Raw genomic sequence first — 18,898 nt, 5'->3', positions numbered from 1 at the left:
GATAACCACACGATCCTAGTAGAGGTCATTTAGAGCACACGATATAACCTGAAAATTATATGCGATGTTTTGTACAACTCCTGATCCAAATGCTGAAGAGCACACCTAATAACCAAGCTTTAATGAAATGAAACTTACAAGTAAAATAAGTTTCAACAGCCATCCATCTGCCCAGACTATCATTATTCACATGAAATAAAACTTTTGAAATGAAATACCTCCTCCTAATACTATTCACAATAACCTAACTGAAGGCAATGATAGCAAAGCAATGACAATGTTCATCCAGACCCGCAGGAGTATGTCAGACATAACATTGTTTATCTAAAGATTATACTAACAAGGCAGCACAAAAGCATGCAGCCATACAGGACTTCAAAGGCAAAAGTAAACTCAATTCAACCATATAATTTCAATAGCCATTACTGTTACTGACTTACCAGATCTGTTTCAGCCTTCGAGTCCAGTTCATCTACAGGTCCTTGCATTTTGCACTTTCCCTCAAGAATTGGTGTTACCTACAGCAAAACAATTCATGTATATAAGTATGTATGCAAACCACAAGAATTATACACGCAAAAAGGCAGTTAGCAAAAAAAAACTTTCCACTTCAGATAAAAATAAAAACAGTAGAATAGAATAGACAACATAGTGAACCAAATGATTCAATCTGGCCTTCAATGATGATCATGAATTCTTATTCCACGAAATATAGGAAAACATTCTTTCTATGATCTTGACTAAAATGAATACACGTGAAAAGCCTATGAACCCAGTGCACTGGCAGTTTCTTTAAAAGTTAGTCTCTTTCATGTCAATTGGGTTTACCACAAGTGATTGGGAGAAATGATTGTTATTCTCTCCATCCAAGTTCAATTACCGCAAGTGACATGTTGAGTTCAGGACTTCAATTACCGCAAGTGACATGTTGAGTTCAGGACTTCAATTACGCAAGTGACATGTTGAGCTCAGGACTTAAACCTTGTTTATTGTACAGCCTTAAGCCCTATGGAATATCTTCCCCTTGCCTATAGGCTATAGGGTGGGTTGTTTTGTTACATTGGGGAAAAAGGTTAAGCTCTTTCGTAGTAATGAATTTCCAACTGCTCCCTCAAAATATGATCCTTGTTTCCTTCAAAAATGAATTTGTGACAAAACTTTGGTTTTTTCTATGGTAACTTGTAAGCAATTCCATTCCATGTTTACTGAGTGGCAAAAATGCCCATTTCATCATGCAATATAGGTTATTGCACAATGTGAAGAATTGTTTTCTCCCTTTCTTGAGGCTGTTTCTAAAAACGAAATAGTTGCAAAATTCAAATGAACGGTCAAATTCATTCTTCAAGGTATGATTTAATGACACCAGTGCCTGTTTAAAGTTAAGTTCCGTTCCTAAAGCATCAAGGGTTCTAGCCTCTTTAGAGAATAAGCTTGGTTTGTTAGAGAGCTCTAATAGGACGTTAATGCATTTATTACTCATGCCTTTAATCTTATGCCCTACCTTTTCTTGAGCCATTACTCAATGACCAGAGCCCCAGCCTCCCACGCAATGAGCTTCTGTTGTTGGGTATAAACAGGCAATTTATGTAATGATCATGGGACCTCTCTCTTTAAACAATTCAATGACAATTTACTATTTTCCATAGTGCATGACTTCATTCTAAGAGTGCCTAGGTCTTCAAAAGAGTCGCATGCGAGCCTTTTCGGACATCATTGCATAAATCGCATAATTTTCCCTGTCCTTTTCTTGAGGCAACGGATTAGATGATAGAATTGCCCCATTAATCAAGCCAGTCGTTAATTTTTTCTTGAGGCATGGCACAGAGACAACAGCACTTCCTCTATAAGCAATATGGATCTTGGGCAACTCCAATGAAATCTCAAATCCGCTTCTTAAGTTGTGACTCAATAAATCGGTGACTAGATCGCTTCCTTCAAACATCAACTTGCTATATCACTCTTTTGTCTTGCACTTCTTCAGGATCTAATCCTGAAAGCACCTCAGACATAAAATGCTCCAATCAAATATATTATATTCCTGTGCTCGTCATCTATGATCCCGGAGAGGCATAGACAGCATGCAATTCACAAAATAACAAAAAATAAAAAGGAAAAACAAAATAAAAATGAACGCTTTAATTAATTAAGAGAATAACTTTGATAAATTAAGATAATATTTCACATATTTTTTTAAAATTGCTTAAAAAGTTAAAAACCAAAATTTCCTTGCAAAATTTTCATTTCAATACCCGGGGCATGTATATGATCAAGGCAGGGTAATGACTTCCATGCTTGACAACAGACTACAGCATGTATAGAAGGTTTAATCCACAGTAAAACAAAGCTTCAAAACAGGCCGCTTTAACTTACCCTGGTTTTTTTCAGCTCATCGGTGAGCTCGTACAGCTGCTTCAAGCTACGCTCCTTTCTTGTTGCCATGGCAACCGACAGTTGCAGGCTCCCTAGATCTCGATGATCCGCATTGAGTCCGGATTCCTCTTTGAGGATTTGTAAATATCGAGGATTTAATCAATAAAAAAAATCCTAAAATCTGATAATCCAGGGTTCGAATTGGGGATCGAAGGGGTTAAAAAATACAAAATTGAAAGCCGCATCTGAATCCGCGAGCAAATGCCGAGGGTTTGAAGCCGATCCGAAGCTAAATTGGCCGTTGGATGGCGATTTTAAAGCTTCTGTTGTGTTTTGGTGAAGAACAAGAGAAATACTCGGATGACATTTCCTGCAAATCTCTTTCACGCATTCATCTATTCACTCGTAATTCCCCTCAATTTTATTCCAATTCTAAACCAATATTATTTTATATTGTGCCTTTAATTATTAATAATTTGATTAATTATTAATTATGATGGAAATTTTTCCAAATTTGCGCAAGAATCAATTCTTTCCATCACCTTTCGACACCCACGCCATTCCTAAATCTTAGAGCAAGGTCCGATCCTAATGAGGTGAATTTGGATGTCTCGGTGATGTACCTTTTAACTATAGGGCTTTTGTCAATAAAGATTATGTTTTGGCTTTGAAATTTAAAATAAAGTGTTTTATTAATATTGTGTTTTGGCTTTGAAATTTGTTATTGGGTTAATAAATTTTAATTATTTTAATTTATAGTTTGTTAATATGATTTAAGTTAGATGAGAGATTAAATTATTTTTGATATTATAATTTAAAAGTATATTTAACGATCTATACATATACTAATAAGTTATGATTTAGCAAGGGTCACGCCATTTTAAGGCACATGAGAGTGGACTTATAGTTTATGGGGCATCTACTTTTCTAGCCTTATTATAGTAGACTAACATGTAAACTTATTGGAATTAAGTTGGGGTGGGGACGAGAACAAATATTCCACCCAACCACTTGAATTATGAACTTTGGATGAGGTGGCTCTAAAAGATAGTTGGGAGGTAAGTTTTGCACTCTCTCTACTCCAGTTCAACTCTTTGATTAGACTATGGCTCATTGCAATAAGGCTAGAAGGGTAGGCACTCTGATGAGTGGGTCCCTCTCGTGGGTGTGTCTTCAAATGTCTCAACCCTTACTAAGTCATAAGTTACCTACTATAAGAGTTTGTGGCATTAACTTAGGGGTTATAGTGGTGACCAACATGATTTCAACCCGGATCTTACCCAAGAAATCCTAACTAATTATTGATTCCTCTAGATATTAAAAGAAAAATAAAAGTTTTAAATATAGTTTGAGAGGTAATAGCTCAAATTGTTGGGAGACAAGTCTCGCACTCTTTCCACTAAGGTTATTAGGGTCAATCCCTAATAAGACATTTGGCTCATTATTATAAAATTAAAAAAAGTAGATAGCCCTTAAAAGTGGAACCCTTGGACATGTGTCTTTTTGGATGTCTTAACTTTTGCTAAGTTATATGTTGTTGACTAATAAGACATTTAGCTCATTGTAATAAGACTAGAAAAGTAGATAGCCCCCAAAAGTAGAACCCTTGGACAAGTGTGTCTTTGGATGTCTTCATTTTTGCTAAATTATGTGTTATTGATGTTAGATATATTCTTGGATTATGATGGCAATTGATCAATTATATATGAATCAAAGCCATTACTTTAACAAGTTACAACTTTCCATGATTAAAAAATAAATAAAATAATAATTATAAATATAACTATATTAAAATTTATTCACAAAGTAAGATATTGATCTTTAATTGTAAATATTGCAATTATTATAAATATTAACAATTGCAAGTAAAAAAGAGTAATATGTCATTAAAGCCGCAAACAATATTAATGTTAAAATGAAAAATAAAGTTAAAATATTAACATAAATACTTATATTTGAACTTTTAAAATAACATATATTTATACCTAAACATAAATTTATATCCTAACTTTAAATTTAACAAAATTTAGTATATAATGTATATTACACATATGGCAATAAAAAGTCGTACCGTGGAAAAAAATTTCAAAGAAATATGCAATTAATCTAAGAAATTATATTGAAATGGGGAAGTATAATATTGAAATCATTAACAATGTTAGTATTAAAATGAGAAATGATATCAAAATATTAACTTGGGACTTGTTTGTATATCATATATAGATTTAACTTTTAGTTTAAAAAAGTGTATGGTGCTTATAATGTCTAATAAACTATTTACAGCCAATAAATGTTATTCAAGTGAAAATATGTATAATGCACACTTTGTCAAACTAAACATTAATGTGAAACAAAAACTTTTCATAAAACTAAGTACATCTATTAATAATAAATAGATTTTTAATAAATATATAGTAATAATTAATAATAGTCTTAACAATGATTTTTTTGGATCCATTTTGTAAGAAGAAACATTAATATGAAAAAAAACTCATTATAAAGATACAGGCCTATATCATTGATAAATCTTAATTTTAAGTTTTTTTTAGAGAGATTTAAGTAAATTGAGACAAGAGGGCCCACAAAGTATGGCATTAAAGTTAGTAACAACATCACCATCAAAGTTAGGAATGATATTGTCATATTAACTTTGACATATGTATCTTAACATTTTGCATTAAAACCCCTCCAAAGCATTAAATACATTTAATCTTGGTCAACCTTTTATATCAAACCAATATTACCCATGTGATACACATAACCAAAACAAATATTAATGCAGAATAAATTCCTATCATAAAAATACTCAACTTATTAATAATAATCTTAACCATAACTTTTTATTATATAACTTTTAAAATGAACTTTAAATAAGTGTAAAATTAAAAAGGTTATTTATTTCCATAAATCACACAATTTTTTTTCCAAAATAGATAATGTAAAATTCTAACAATGTAATGAAATGAAAAGAGTCAACCATTTTTAATAATTAAAAAAAATAATAAAAATTAAAACATTCAAATATTTAGTGACTTCAAATCAAAAATTAAAAATAGATTATGTAATTGAATCTTTATTATACATAACATAAGCCTAAAGATCCATGTTCCATAAGTCAAGTTGTTGGAACATACTTTCAAAGCCATTACCTTATATGTATAAGGAGATCAACGTGGAAGTAAACACATTATTTAAGCAAGGGCTTGATAGATCTCTCATCCCCTTTAATTTTCTTTTTTCTTTTTAATATGGTACAAATACGGTTTATGCTTTTATGTTTTGCTAAAATGTCATTATGGCCTTCATTAGAATAGATATTTATTATTTATAATAATATGTAAGTATTTTGTTGGATTGAAAGATCTATAGATACTTTTACTTTATTTAATGATATTCATAATAATATGTAATAGGGGACTTATGTTTTAAACATTTATTTTGTTGGGTTGAAAGATTTATAGACACTTCTATTTTATTTATTGATATTCATAATAATATGTAATAGAGGACTTATGTCTTAAACATTTATTTTATTTTATTGGGTTGAAAGATTTATAAACACTTCTACTTTATTTTCTCATAGATAGGTTAAATAGATTAACACCAAAATACATTTATCTTTTAAATATGTAAGTTATTTTATAAAATAAAAGTTACATTTTTCTGAAAGAAAAAGAAAAAAGTATATTAATAATTTGTAAATAGAAAAATCAAATAATTAATAATTATAAATTAATTATCATGTGTTTGGGGTAGTTTAATTGGTAATTGCTGTTGAAATGAAGTCTCACTTAATTGGAAGTTTTGAGTTCAAAACTTTTGTTATCCCCATATCAAGTAAAAAGTTGGACAACATGTTGTTGAAATGAAGTCTCACTTAATTGGAAGTTTTGAGTTCAAAACTTTTGTTATCCCCATATCAAGTAAAAAGTTGGACAACATGGTGAAAATGTAGTCCACTAAGCTTACAAAAAAAATTGTGAATTAATTATATACTACTATATTTTATAGTATTAATTAATTAATTATTACTATGAAAAACACACACACATATATGAAGTCTCATTTAATTGGAAGTTTCATGTTTAAATTTTTTGTTATATCTTGATCAAGTGAGAAATTGGAGATGATGAAAATGTAGTCCACTAAACTTACAAAAAAGTTATGAATTAATTATAGACTACTATATTTTATAGTAATAATTAATTAATTAATTATTAATATATATATATATATATATATATATATATATATATATATATATATATATATATTCTACTATATTAATAATTACAATGATAAGTCTCACTTCTATTAAATGTGGGTAGAATAATCTTTATTTTAATCAAGTATTTATAGGATGGTGATAAATGAAAGATGATGTCTTATTTTTATCATCTTATTTATATTAATGGATGAGATTTCAAATATTAACTACACGTTCATTTCTAAATTTATGTTTATCTTTTCACATTTACCTAATACTATTATGAAATTACCATACAAATTATCAAATAACAAATCATATAATGTGAATACATAAATTTTAAATTTAACCAACATAGATCCATCTTAAGTATGAATCTAACATGAGCCGAGAGGGATCAAATTTCTTCACGTGCAAACTTTTTTAGAGTGCAAAATACAACATGTTATTTTTCATTGGTTAAATTGTATTTTAACTATTAAAACTTAATTCTTCCATGATATATACATAATTGTTTTTAAATGATATATAATATATACTTAATTTACATTAAAATATTTTACATAACATGTACGTAGACACATTGTATCACGCAAATTAAAATGAATATTTTATTATTAATATATTTTTAAGTATATGTGAGTATTAATTCTTATTAAAATATGTTATTGATAACCTACATTGAATATTTTTTTATACACAACATTAAAATGTTTTATTTTAACAATTTTTTTCATATCGATATATATGAAGTTGATCTCCACATAAATGAGTTAACCTAGATCTTCAAATAGCTTATCTAAATCTCTTTGAAATATTTTTGAAAAGTATAAGATTTAAACATATTTTTCTATATTTACATTATTTTTCTATTTAACTTACACATCCCCTCATCCTAAATTATAGAATGAACTTCTCAACTCAATAATTTATAAGATTAATAATTATACTAAATTCATTAATTAAAAAAAATATATATATATATATATATATTTATATATATTTATATATATATATATTCTGCTAGGTTTTGAAATATAACCATTACCATAATAATTAGAAATAAAGAAATACCTATAAAACAATATAACACTTCAACATGGAAGTGTGGGCACTTCCCTACCATTTGAGGTGACGTTTTTACCTGAATGTCTAACGTGGTGCTATTCATAACGGGCAATATTGTCTTGCGTACGAGTTCTAATTTTACACTCAGCATCCACCATGAATTTCGAGAATTCAAGAAACCGCCCCATAATGTTAAGTGTTGCAGTACACGTAAACCGCATATATATATATCGACAGTTTCTTGTCTGAGTGTCATATTGTTAATCTCTTTACCATAGAGTCTCGCTCGTTGGTGTGTTCGATAATAAATATCTTAATATGGATTGAAGTTGTAAATGTTTTCAATTTTTAATTAATTTATTTATTTTTTATGTTTTCGATATTTTTAAGTTCGTAAATGTTTTCGGTTTCAATTTTTTATTTTCACAATTAGGTTTTTTTTACGAGTATGGTTTATAATTTAAATGATTAAAAAATTAAATAGATTTTAAATTTATAATAAATATTAAAATATTTATTTTATTATAAATATCAAATCATTAAAATTATAAAAAAACTAAATTATAATTTTATTTTAAAATATTATTAATGATATTAATAATAATAAAAAATAATATACAAATTAAATAAATATATACATTTTAAAGAAACATGTAAGAAGATTGTTAGTCATGGAGATTCATTCTCACTTCGTTATGAAATTTTTATTTTGTAAATAGGCTTTGTTACAATACTATGAAATTTTTACTTTGTAAATAGGCTTTGTTACAATACCATGGCGTATCGATACTACATGCTCAAAAAATCATAACTTGTTTCATATGACAGTTATTCATGTGCATTTTAATTAATGAATTTAATTAAGAGGGAAAAAAGGCATAACTACTTTGGAAATAAATCTCAACCTTTAATTTCTTGTATGCTACTAAAAATATTCTAAAATATTCTATGGAAGTTAAATACTTACCGTGGATCTAAAAATTATCTATAATTAAATTAAAATTTTGGAAATCATATTCCAAAATAGAAATGCCTATCATCATAATTATTTTCAATTTTTAGAAATATATTTTGAAATTACCTTTGTAATATTAATATATAATTTATATATCTTTTAACAACATAAAGATAGATTATTTTAAAGGGAAAATTATAAATATGATATAATTAAGTTGACAACTGTACTTACAGCATATGCCTATGGGCATCAACAGCATGTAATTTCTTATAATAGAAATTATGAATTTTCTTCTTCTGAACAAAAAAAAGTTGACAACTATATTTTACAATTTAGTATAGGGGTTACAACTTAATATAGGGAAGTGTAAAGAAAATATGAAGTCAATTCAATGTATAGCTAGATAGTCGAGTTGGCTAGTTGAGTTGTACAACATTTTGAGCTTTATGTAAGAAGTGTATGAGTTGATTCTTTGACAAGTGGTATGCTTCACTCAATATTCTCATCTGTCCAAATGTTTTAATTAATGTTCATAGGTTTGCATTGGGTACCATTCATGAATGTGGGTAAGTATATAGGAGTTTTTGTACATGGTTTTCTTTAACAGTAACTTGTGTGGATTAATCTTAATCCTAGTCCATAAGTATTGAGGGGATCAAATCTCTTGAGGCACAAGCATTTTTAGAATGTTTTGTATCTCAATACATAAAAAAACTTCTTGTGCTTAATAGAATTGGGATTAAGATATATCTAATTAAATTAATAATGCAAATGCATGCACACATAATTAATTAAAAGTTAAAGTGCTTCCTTAAACTCAATAATAATATCACAATGGATGCAAAAAAGATCATGCAAATGTTAAAAACAGTGGTACATACACAAATGAACAATTTTATTATATTACGTAAATCACATGGATACAACACATATTTATGGTGCTTGTGATATCTAACCAATTCCAAATATAAATAGAGAGGTTAAGATATTCTCTCAACATCCACCTACAAATCTGCAACTAATTCTAAATTATACATGGAAGAATTATCTTCCAACACTCCCCCTTAATTCTTACATGCACAATTACAACACATATTATAACAATAAAAATAATCTTTGTCTCACTGGTCTTCATCAGCAACTCTACCCACTCTGTAGTCTTCTGGACTCCGCTCTTTCTTTCTCCACATCTTCGAGCTTACCTTACGACTCATTTAAAGTACACCTACTTCTGACCATCAATGATGAAATTTGCAAGATCAACAATATTGACAACTCGGCTCTTCGAGGCTTTCGTGATAAGAGTTGTCAAGTGATGAACCATCCTATGGACCAATCACCATCTGTCGGGTATTTTTCTTTCAGATATCTATCAGTGGCTAGGACAATGGTTTGAATATTGAATGTGTTCAACATCTGATCTAACAACTTACCTATTTCACACACATGAATCTCATACTATAACATGTAGTTGTTGTTCAAGGGTTTCTGAGTGCCAAGAACAATAAACCATAACAATATAAACATAATCTAACTAATGATGTGTTCAAGGGTTTCTGAGCGCTAATAACCACCAATTTGAATTATGCAACATTGTACAATAATTGGTTCTGCACCTTTTAATTTCAAACAAAAAATATAACACTTGTTAAAATACATTGCTCAATAAACACCAAATAAATTTAGGCTATTAAAAGATATAAGCAGTTTTGGATGCCTCTCGCAATGGAATTCGAGCAGACGCGGACTCGTCCATATAATAAAACAACCCAAATGCCCACAGGGAGCAAGCTTCGACAAATTCAACGTATCAATGTACGTGCTACAAAATTGCAAGGAGAATCCATGATGGTGGCGTCGGTTTTCCAAGTAGCGATGAGGTGAAGTATCGCAATGCAAGCGCAATACGCCATGAAAGCCACTAGCCAAAAGCTTGAGCTGTGAAGTTGTTGAGGGTGTGCATGTTTGAGACCTTTCCTGGGCCAGATTACATTTCCATTCACGAAACTTATCATTTCTGCGGGTATCAAAATTAAAGAAACTTTGTTGTGCTTCGCCATCAATATTTACAAATGCTTAATCCAGAGCTTCCTCTTGAACCAGTAATGGCTAATCGACCAAGCTTTTGCAAGAATTGATTGTAAGAGGGACTTGCTTATGCAAGTGAAATGGCTATGAAGGGGAAAACTATTGAATACTAGTAGTTTTACTTGTTTGTGTTGTCATGACAAGTGAGTAATGTTCTATGAATATGACCTATGAATTATAATTAGTCTAGGTTGCTTATTTGTGTATCTCATAAAATTAAACTTTGATGGGTAACCTCACATACTACTATTTTAATTTTTGTACATGTAGGAAAATCATAACATTCAACATAAAAATATATATGAATGGGATGTGCAAACATAATACACACATTGAAAGCACAAAAGAGATGTACTGAAAAATGTGAGTGAGAGATTCAAAGATATTAAATTGTTTAGAAAATCTTCGGCAAAATCACATAATCAATCTTTTGTCTTTCGAACCAACTAGTGTGGTTCATCGTCAGGACAAGTTGAAAAACAGATCCAGCTTCGCCTGTTTAAATAGCTAGAGCAGAGACACCAACGGTTACCTAACTAAGGGAGCAAGGTCCAATTCAGTTATATTAGGTAAAAAATAGATAAAAATTAAATTAAATATAATAATAAATAAATCAATATATATAAATTTATATATAAATGTATAAAATTAGTTATATTCGGTGTGAGATAAAACTATAAACATATGAAGAATTATAAAATAATAATAAATTATTTATAAATAAATCAATGAAGAAATATAAATTAATAATAAATTATATATTAATGAATATAAAAGTATAAAATATTTTATTTAATGAAAAAATAAAATTAAATGGTATCATTTTTAGTTATATTAGGTGTAAGATAAAATAAACAAATTATTTATTTATTAACTAAATATATAAATGAAGAAAAATAATAATAAATAAATTATTAATCTACTAAATAAATAAATGATTAAATGAAAAAATATAAACTAATAATAGTATAAATTATTTATTTAATGAAAAATAAAAATAAATGGTGTCATTAGTAGGTAATAAATATATAGATATCTAAATAAAGAAGAATAAATTATTTATAAATATATAAATGAAGAATTAAAGAATATTTTTAAAGGAAATAAGGGACCATTCCTTATAATAAACAAATAAGAAGGAAAAGAATAAGAGTAATAAAAATAATAATAGAATTTTGTTAATAATAATCATAATAATAGTAATAATAATAGAATCAAGTTATAGAAATAAAATAAAAAAGTAAAAAACGATTACCAAATAATAATTTTTTTCGAAATTGTTTATTAAATTACTAAACAGTAGTATTTAGTAATAGTTTATAAACAAATAAAAATAATCGTACTCATAATACTAATAAAATCAATTAAATAAATAAATAAACAGACGTAATAACCCCTAGAATCTAATTACATTAGGTAAATTTAGGGTTGTTAAAGTCCAACATTATAAAAAATCCTTTAAACCCAATGGTCAAATAATCAGTATTAATTCAAGATTTTTTAAGGTTTAACTAAGTCAATAGGTAAATATTTACTTATAAGGTATATCAAACTTTATCCATAATGGTCAAATATTTTATATTTAATAGTAATCCATATTTATTCAAAATCTATTTATTCCAATAAAATCAATAAGGTTACCTATGTCAATAGGTAAATAAATAATTAACCATAAGGTTTGAAAAGGTTTTATTAGTTAAAGGGAAACCCAATTCTAAGGATGAACTTATGGAAAAAACAAATCTAATAACGAGCCCAATAGAATCATACATAAAACACTCCATAATACTAGGACAAATCTGCCAAAAGAAAAATACAAGGAGGGGGAAGACAGAAACCCTAAGACCTAACCCATAGGGGAATGAGGAGGCTAGGAAGACAAGGCTGGGACCCAGCAACGACTAATCTTCCAACCATCATCCCAATTAAGATTGTTCGGCCTTTTTTCAATCTCCAGGGCCTCTCTAAATTTGCCATGGTGAAACTGCGCAATTTTGGCAATGACTTGAGCCTCTTCTATACATATATGATGCATAGTCTTCCCTGCATGCTCAGCCAGGGCCGAGGACTTGGTCCTACCATGTCTTAAGTCAGCCGAATGCTCACTGATCCGCTGATTGATAGAACGACCAGTCTCACCAATATAAGGGGTCCCACAGGAACAGGGAATGACATAGACGCCCTTCATGTTCTTAGGGTCAATTGGGTCTTTCACAGACCAGAGGGAGCCACGGATAGTATTGAGGGGTCTAAAAGTTGCGGGCACATCATACTTCCTTAGAATCCTCGCAATCCTGTCCGTGGTCCCTTGGATGTAAGGAAGGTTCACACCCACGAAATGATCTTTAGGAACCCTACGGATTGAAGGCTCCTTCTTGACCTTGAGGAAGGCCTTCTGACCGATGTAAATTATAAGATGAGTAATCATTTTAAGAAATTGAAAGGTTATAATGTTGTTAAGCATTGATTGATGTGCTTTATAATAATGAAAAAAAATCTTATTTTCTCATATGTTTTTAGTAATTTTTTCTATAATAATATGAAATTCACAAAAATTACATTATAAATAGAATAAATATCAAATTAATTAACAATTAAACATTCACAAAATAATAAAAAATCTTTATATCTCATATGTTACTATCTTAATTAATTGCAGCATATCTTTACAAAAATTGTAGTGATATAATTTTAAATTTTATTATTTCTTTTTTAAAACGATATTTTTTTATTATTATAAATAATTGATGTTAAATATAGGTTTAAAAGTAAAGAAAATATCCAAATTTAAAATATATAGAAAATTTAGTTATAACTGATACTTAATTTATCTTTATAACAATATGACATTATGTTTAATTTAATTTAATACTTAATTTATCTTTATAACAATATGACATTATGTTTAATTTAATTTAATAGTATTGAAAATCTATAAGAATTATTTGTACATTCTTATTCTTATAATACCTGTAGGATGCAGTGTTTGTTATCGACTCGTCGTTGATTGTTAATGAATGTTAAAATATAAATTTCTGCCTCTTCTCACAATTTTTCTATGAGCCAAACCTCTTTCTGATTTTGCTGATATTGTTATGGCTGAGCGACTTCATCTCCGGAACCGCCAGCATTGTGTTCATCTCTAAGTATCCATAACTCATTTTTCTAAATACTTATCCCTCGTCCATGACTTCAACGGCTTTTTTATGCTGTTATCCATCGCTCTGGCGGCTTCTTCAATGTCCTCCTCCACGCACGGATTCTTACCTATCTTGCGATCGTGACAGGTAATGCCGCTCTGCGGCTTTTTTTTTCCACGCCCTAAGATGGCACAACACACCGCTACAAGTACAACCATATCCTCCTCACATAATTAGTCAATTTTCTCTATCCACGCAAACCCTTGTCTTCAGTGTCGTGTACACTAATAATACGCCACTATTGTTTTCTGAAAAAAATTCAGAAAACATAATACCGAAAACAAGTTCACTCTGGGTGACGTTTTTCCTTACATATGTAATGCAGTCGCATATAACAGGCATCATTTGTTGTGGATAGGAGTTTTAATTTCACACTTCTTCTCATTCGCGCTGAATTTTCAGAAGGTGAGAAACCTTATGATTATGCCCATGGTTGCATTACACGTAAAATTCATATATATATCGTTTCTTGTTGAAGTGTCATTATTATTCTCTTTGTTAGGTAAATACGAGTGTAAATATTTTGAAATTTTTATATTCTTCATATTTTCAGATTTTTATGTTGGACTTTATATTTATATTTGTTCATATTTTTCGATTTTTTTTAATAATATATTTATAATAGAATATTTGTAATATTAATATATATAGTTTATATATGTTTTCAAGTTGAAGCTTTTATATATATATATATAGTAATATTAATATTAATATGGACAATTCGACCAGGAGCCTAACCGGATTTTAGGACGGAGAAGAGCGATGGAGTCGGTTTCAAGTCTTAGGGTTTCAGGAACTTTTTTCAGCGCCGCCGCGGCCCCAAATCTACTCTGGTGTGGTGCGGCTAGATGCCCGGCGACTGGTCTCTATGAGCATGATGCCCTATTCGGGCCCTGGAACGAATCTGTTGATGAAAAAGTTCTCAATGAATCGACCCAAAGCAAACTGAGGGTGCAGAGTTTTTCTTTCTCGGCGGCACCAGAAGTCTCATGGCCGGAGTGTTATGCCCAAAAGAGTATGGCCGGCACCTTGTCACGCTGCGATGCGACACCATTCGAGACCTGTAGGCACAGACACGGCAAATCTGTTTGCGGCCATGGAGAAACGAGGTTTTTACCAGATTATAAGCCCCATTGTGGCATCCCGTGGACGCGAGCTGCCATTCTAGGGCGGATCTTAGATGGAAACGCGCCAGATCAGACATGGGGTGGAAGAAGGGTCGTGGGGGCGCGGTGGTTGGCGATTTCAATGCTCTCTGCTGCGCAGATCCGGGCCCTTACCTCATCAACGCAGCCTTACAACAGAGGGTCAGAAGTTTTTTTCATGCAAATGAGCGATAGCCCAAACAGATCAGGGCCAGATCCGAAAACCGTAAGATCCAACCTTGGCAGATCTGGGTCGGACCTACCAGATCTGAGGCCCAAACATTACAGATCTTGGTCAGATCAAACCTGTTGGAACAAAGACAGCTATCCTAGATCGGGCAGAGATTATGCAGACTCAGGCAAGCAAAAGGAAAAAGGAACCAAAACGGAGCCAGATCTGGACTTTCGCCATCAGTCAAAGCAGGTAACTAATTTTTATTTTCAGATCCTGATTAAACCCCCTCAGGGGAAATCTCGATTAGTATGGGTGCATGCAGGAGATACTTCCATGCAGCTAAAACAACAAATCTGGGCAGAAATGGGGTACCCTGTTCAGACCCAGCACCTGGTCAGTGGAAGAAGATCCCTCCAGGACTGTAGATCTCTGGAAAGTTATGAGATTGGCCCAGGATCAACCGTCATTCTAAATCTCAGATTGAGAGGTGGGGCTCTGCCTCAGGGACAGCCAAGCTCCTCAGGGGGAGACAAGGGGAAAAAAGCTGCAGCCCAGCACCAACCAAAATCCTATAAAAACATTTTACAGGGCAGCAGAAGCTCAGGGCCACCTCCAGTTCAAGGAGGACACCTGCCCAGGCCATACATAGTAGATCAGTCAGAGCAAACCCCAGCCCTAAACTTAGATTCCTCAGGGCTAGATGATTTCGTCAAGTCCTATGAAACGCGAGCATTAATCTGCCGTTTCAACAGCTTCTGGCCTAAACCTATGGATCTTTTCCACTGGATATTCACCAGCTGGACCATGGAGTGTGATATTCATTTATGTGCAAAGGGTTTTTTTATAGTGAGATTCACATCCAAGGAAGTCAGAGATACAGTTCTCAGCACCGGACCATGGTTTTGGGGAACAACAGGGCTATTTGTGACCCCATGGTTTCCAGATTTTGATCCAAATAAAATGACGGTAACCAGAATGCCAGTGTGGGTTAGACTACACAATCTTCCTTTGCATTTTTGGGATGATCGGGTGCTGGAAGGCATTGGAAACAGCATAGGGAAGTATATCAAAACAGACATGGACAGGATCGATGAAAGGATCTACACCTACGCACGTATCTGTGTGGAAGTAGACTTAAGTAAAGGACTGCCGGAAAATATAAGGCTGATCTACAAACAACAGAACTGGTTGCAGGTACTGGATTATGAAAACACCGCTTTCAGATGTAGGATCTGTAGGCAGACAGGTCACTTACAAAGCACGTGTCCAGAAGCAAAGAATAAAAAGAAGCAGAAAGGGAAGCAGAGGAAAGGTTGGAACTTTTCTCCCCCAGATTCAGAGGATGAAGAATCAGAAGCAGCAGAGGAAGAACCTCCAGAAGAGAAAACTGAGGCAACCCACGAAATGGAGAAACAGGAAGGAACCCCATCAGACAAGAAAGAAATCTCATCAGACAACAAGGCTGTGGAGACAAGCATGCAACCTAGTACGGGCGGCATAAAACGGCACCACCTCTCAGATACTTCAGATTCAGACAAGGAACCTGGTCCTCAGAATACAGAAACACAGCTAGTCTTGGCTTCGATCGAGCCCTCTCAAGGAGTGTGGCGTAAGGTCGAAAAGAAAAAGGGGCGAAAAACTTGATGCGTGAGTTCTACTCACTGCCGGATCTCAGTTTTTGCCTCACATTCTCTCTCCTCTTTTCTCTGTTCTTATTCTTTGTGCACGTTAGTTTGATAACGTTGCGTGGGGTGCGAAAGCACTCGGGCCCTTGCGGCAGCATTCGGATTGCTTAAATGCATCTCCGTGGAATGTTTACTCATTCCTTTTTGTAGCTTTTTTATCTCTGATTAATAGAAAAGCGCGGTTTTTTTCCTCGGAAAAAAATATTAATATTAATATATATGGTTTAAGTTAAAGTTTATATTAGATATTTTTAATATTATAGCATCGTTAAGTATTGATTGAGCTAATTTATATTAATTAATTATTATTTTTTGTTTTGAATGATTTTTTATAATTTAAAATTATATTATATATATATAATTTTTGTCATGCATAAAGTTCCCATAGAAAATAATACTTACAACCAAAAGAACTTAATATTTGATAAAAATAAAAAGGACCTCTTTCTAAATGAATTAAAAACTAATTTGCCTCCTTTATCTAGTATAGACAACATAGAAGACCTATATCATAATTTTACTACAACCCTCTCATATTCTATTAAAAAGTTCTCAATTGAAGTCTCAAATAATAAAAGAAATAGCAAAACCAATCCTTGGTATGACAAAGATTGTAAAAATGCGAGGAGAGCAATTAAGGAAGCTGTTGATGATTCTCTTAAAATGGACAAGATAAGAATATACAAAGCCCTAATTAAAAGGAAAAAGAGGCAATACATTCGTCAAAGACAGGAGAATCTCTTACACCTCTCTAAGGTAGCTCCTAAGAAATTTTGGAGGCAGATTCTGACTAGGAAGACTAAGGATAATGATAAAATTGCTCTTCACGATTGGAATTCTTATCTTAAAAAGCTTTATGAATCTCCTAATGTCATGGATAATTTGGAAACCCTGCTCACAACGAAAGAAGTCTTCTCTTTAGAAGACATTAAGTTTGAGGTTAATCGCCTCGTGAATGGGAAAGCTAAGGACATTGAAGGTTGCCAGGCAGAAATCTTAAAAATTGGAGGCCCTGTCCTCATCCCCCACATCCACAAGCTTTTCAATCAAGCTGTTAAGCAAGGGTTCCCTAAACCTTGGACTGAGAGCCTCATTATCTCTATTTTTAAAAGTGGAGATACAAATAACCCCTCTAATTATCGGACAATTATGATCAACCCTCTCTTAGCCAAGTTGTATGGTAGTATTCTGGAAAAAAAGTTAAGCATATGGCTTGAAAGTGAAGGTAAGCGGGCTAAAGGCCAAGCAGGTTTCAGAAGGCATCACTCAACAACAGACCACCTTGTTACGCTTAGGATCATTGCGGAGGAATGTCGTAATGATAAATCCAATTTATTTTGCTGCTTTGTAGACTTTAGAAAGGCTTTCGATACGTTTCCTAGATACAACCTTTGGAATAGGTTAGAAGAGCTAAAGGTTCCTCTTGAGTTGAGAGCTGCTGCTATAAGGCTATACGAGAATGTAATTGCCAAGCTAAAGAACAATGAGGGGTGGTCAAAAGATATTAAGTGTAACATCGGAGTTAAACAAGGTTGCCCCCTCTCCCCTACCCTATTTTGCATTTACATCAATAAGCTCGAAGGTTATTTAGAAGAAGCAGGATGTGGTGGCACAATCTTAGTTGGGATAGTCGTTATCCTTCTTCTCTATGCTGACGATATTGTTCTTTTGGCAAGGTGCCCTTCTGATCTTGATAAGCAACTCAAGCTTCTTAAGGATTTCTGCTCTACCATGGGTATGACTGTTAACACTGACAAAACAAAAGTTATGATTATCAAATCCAAGAAGGACACTTGCGCTAATTTTATGTATGACAATAATAACTTGGAGGAAGTGTATTCTTACAAATACCTAGGAATTGATATCCATCACAAGCTCAACTGGAACCATAGCATTGAGAAAAGGATCAATGGGGGATGGAAAGCTTATTTTGGTCTTCAAAATAATTGTAAAACAGCAAACCTCGTAATGTGGGATAAAAAGAAGTTCCTCTTTGAAACTT

At 31.9% G+C, this 18,898-nt stretch overlaps 1 protein-coding gene across 1 annotated transcript in view; it reads right to left on the bottom strand.

Annotated features, from left to right (window-relative positions):
- Positions 1-2,791, bottom strand: part of LOC149154734 (uncharacterized) — a 178,899-nt gene extending 176,108 nt beyond the window's left edge. The window contains 3 exon segments of the mRNA XM_089440765.1: positions 49-105; positions 441-518; positions 2,371-2,791. Coding sequence (XP_089296891.1) covers positions 49-105; positions 441-518; positions 2,371-2,439 — 204 coding nt within the window. The 5' untranslated portion in view covers positions 2,440-2,791.
- Positions 2,792-18,898: the final 16,107 nt, after the last annotated feature.

Source organism: Pinus tabuliformis, chromosome 9 (genome assembly GCF_031772625.1).
Source record: "Pinus tabuliformis cultivar Carrire ecotype Pingquan chromosome 9, CPIR1, whole genome shotgun sequence".
Lineage (NCBI taxonomy): Eukaryota > Viridiplantae > Streptophyta > Pinopsida > Pinales > Pinaceae > Pinus > Pinus tabuliformis.
The sequence above is the reverse complement of the archived record's forward strand: the minus strand, read 5'-3'. Positions and strand labels throughout refer to the sequence as shown.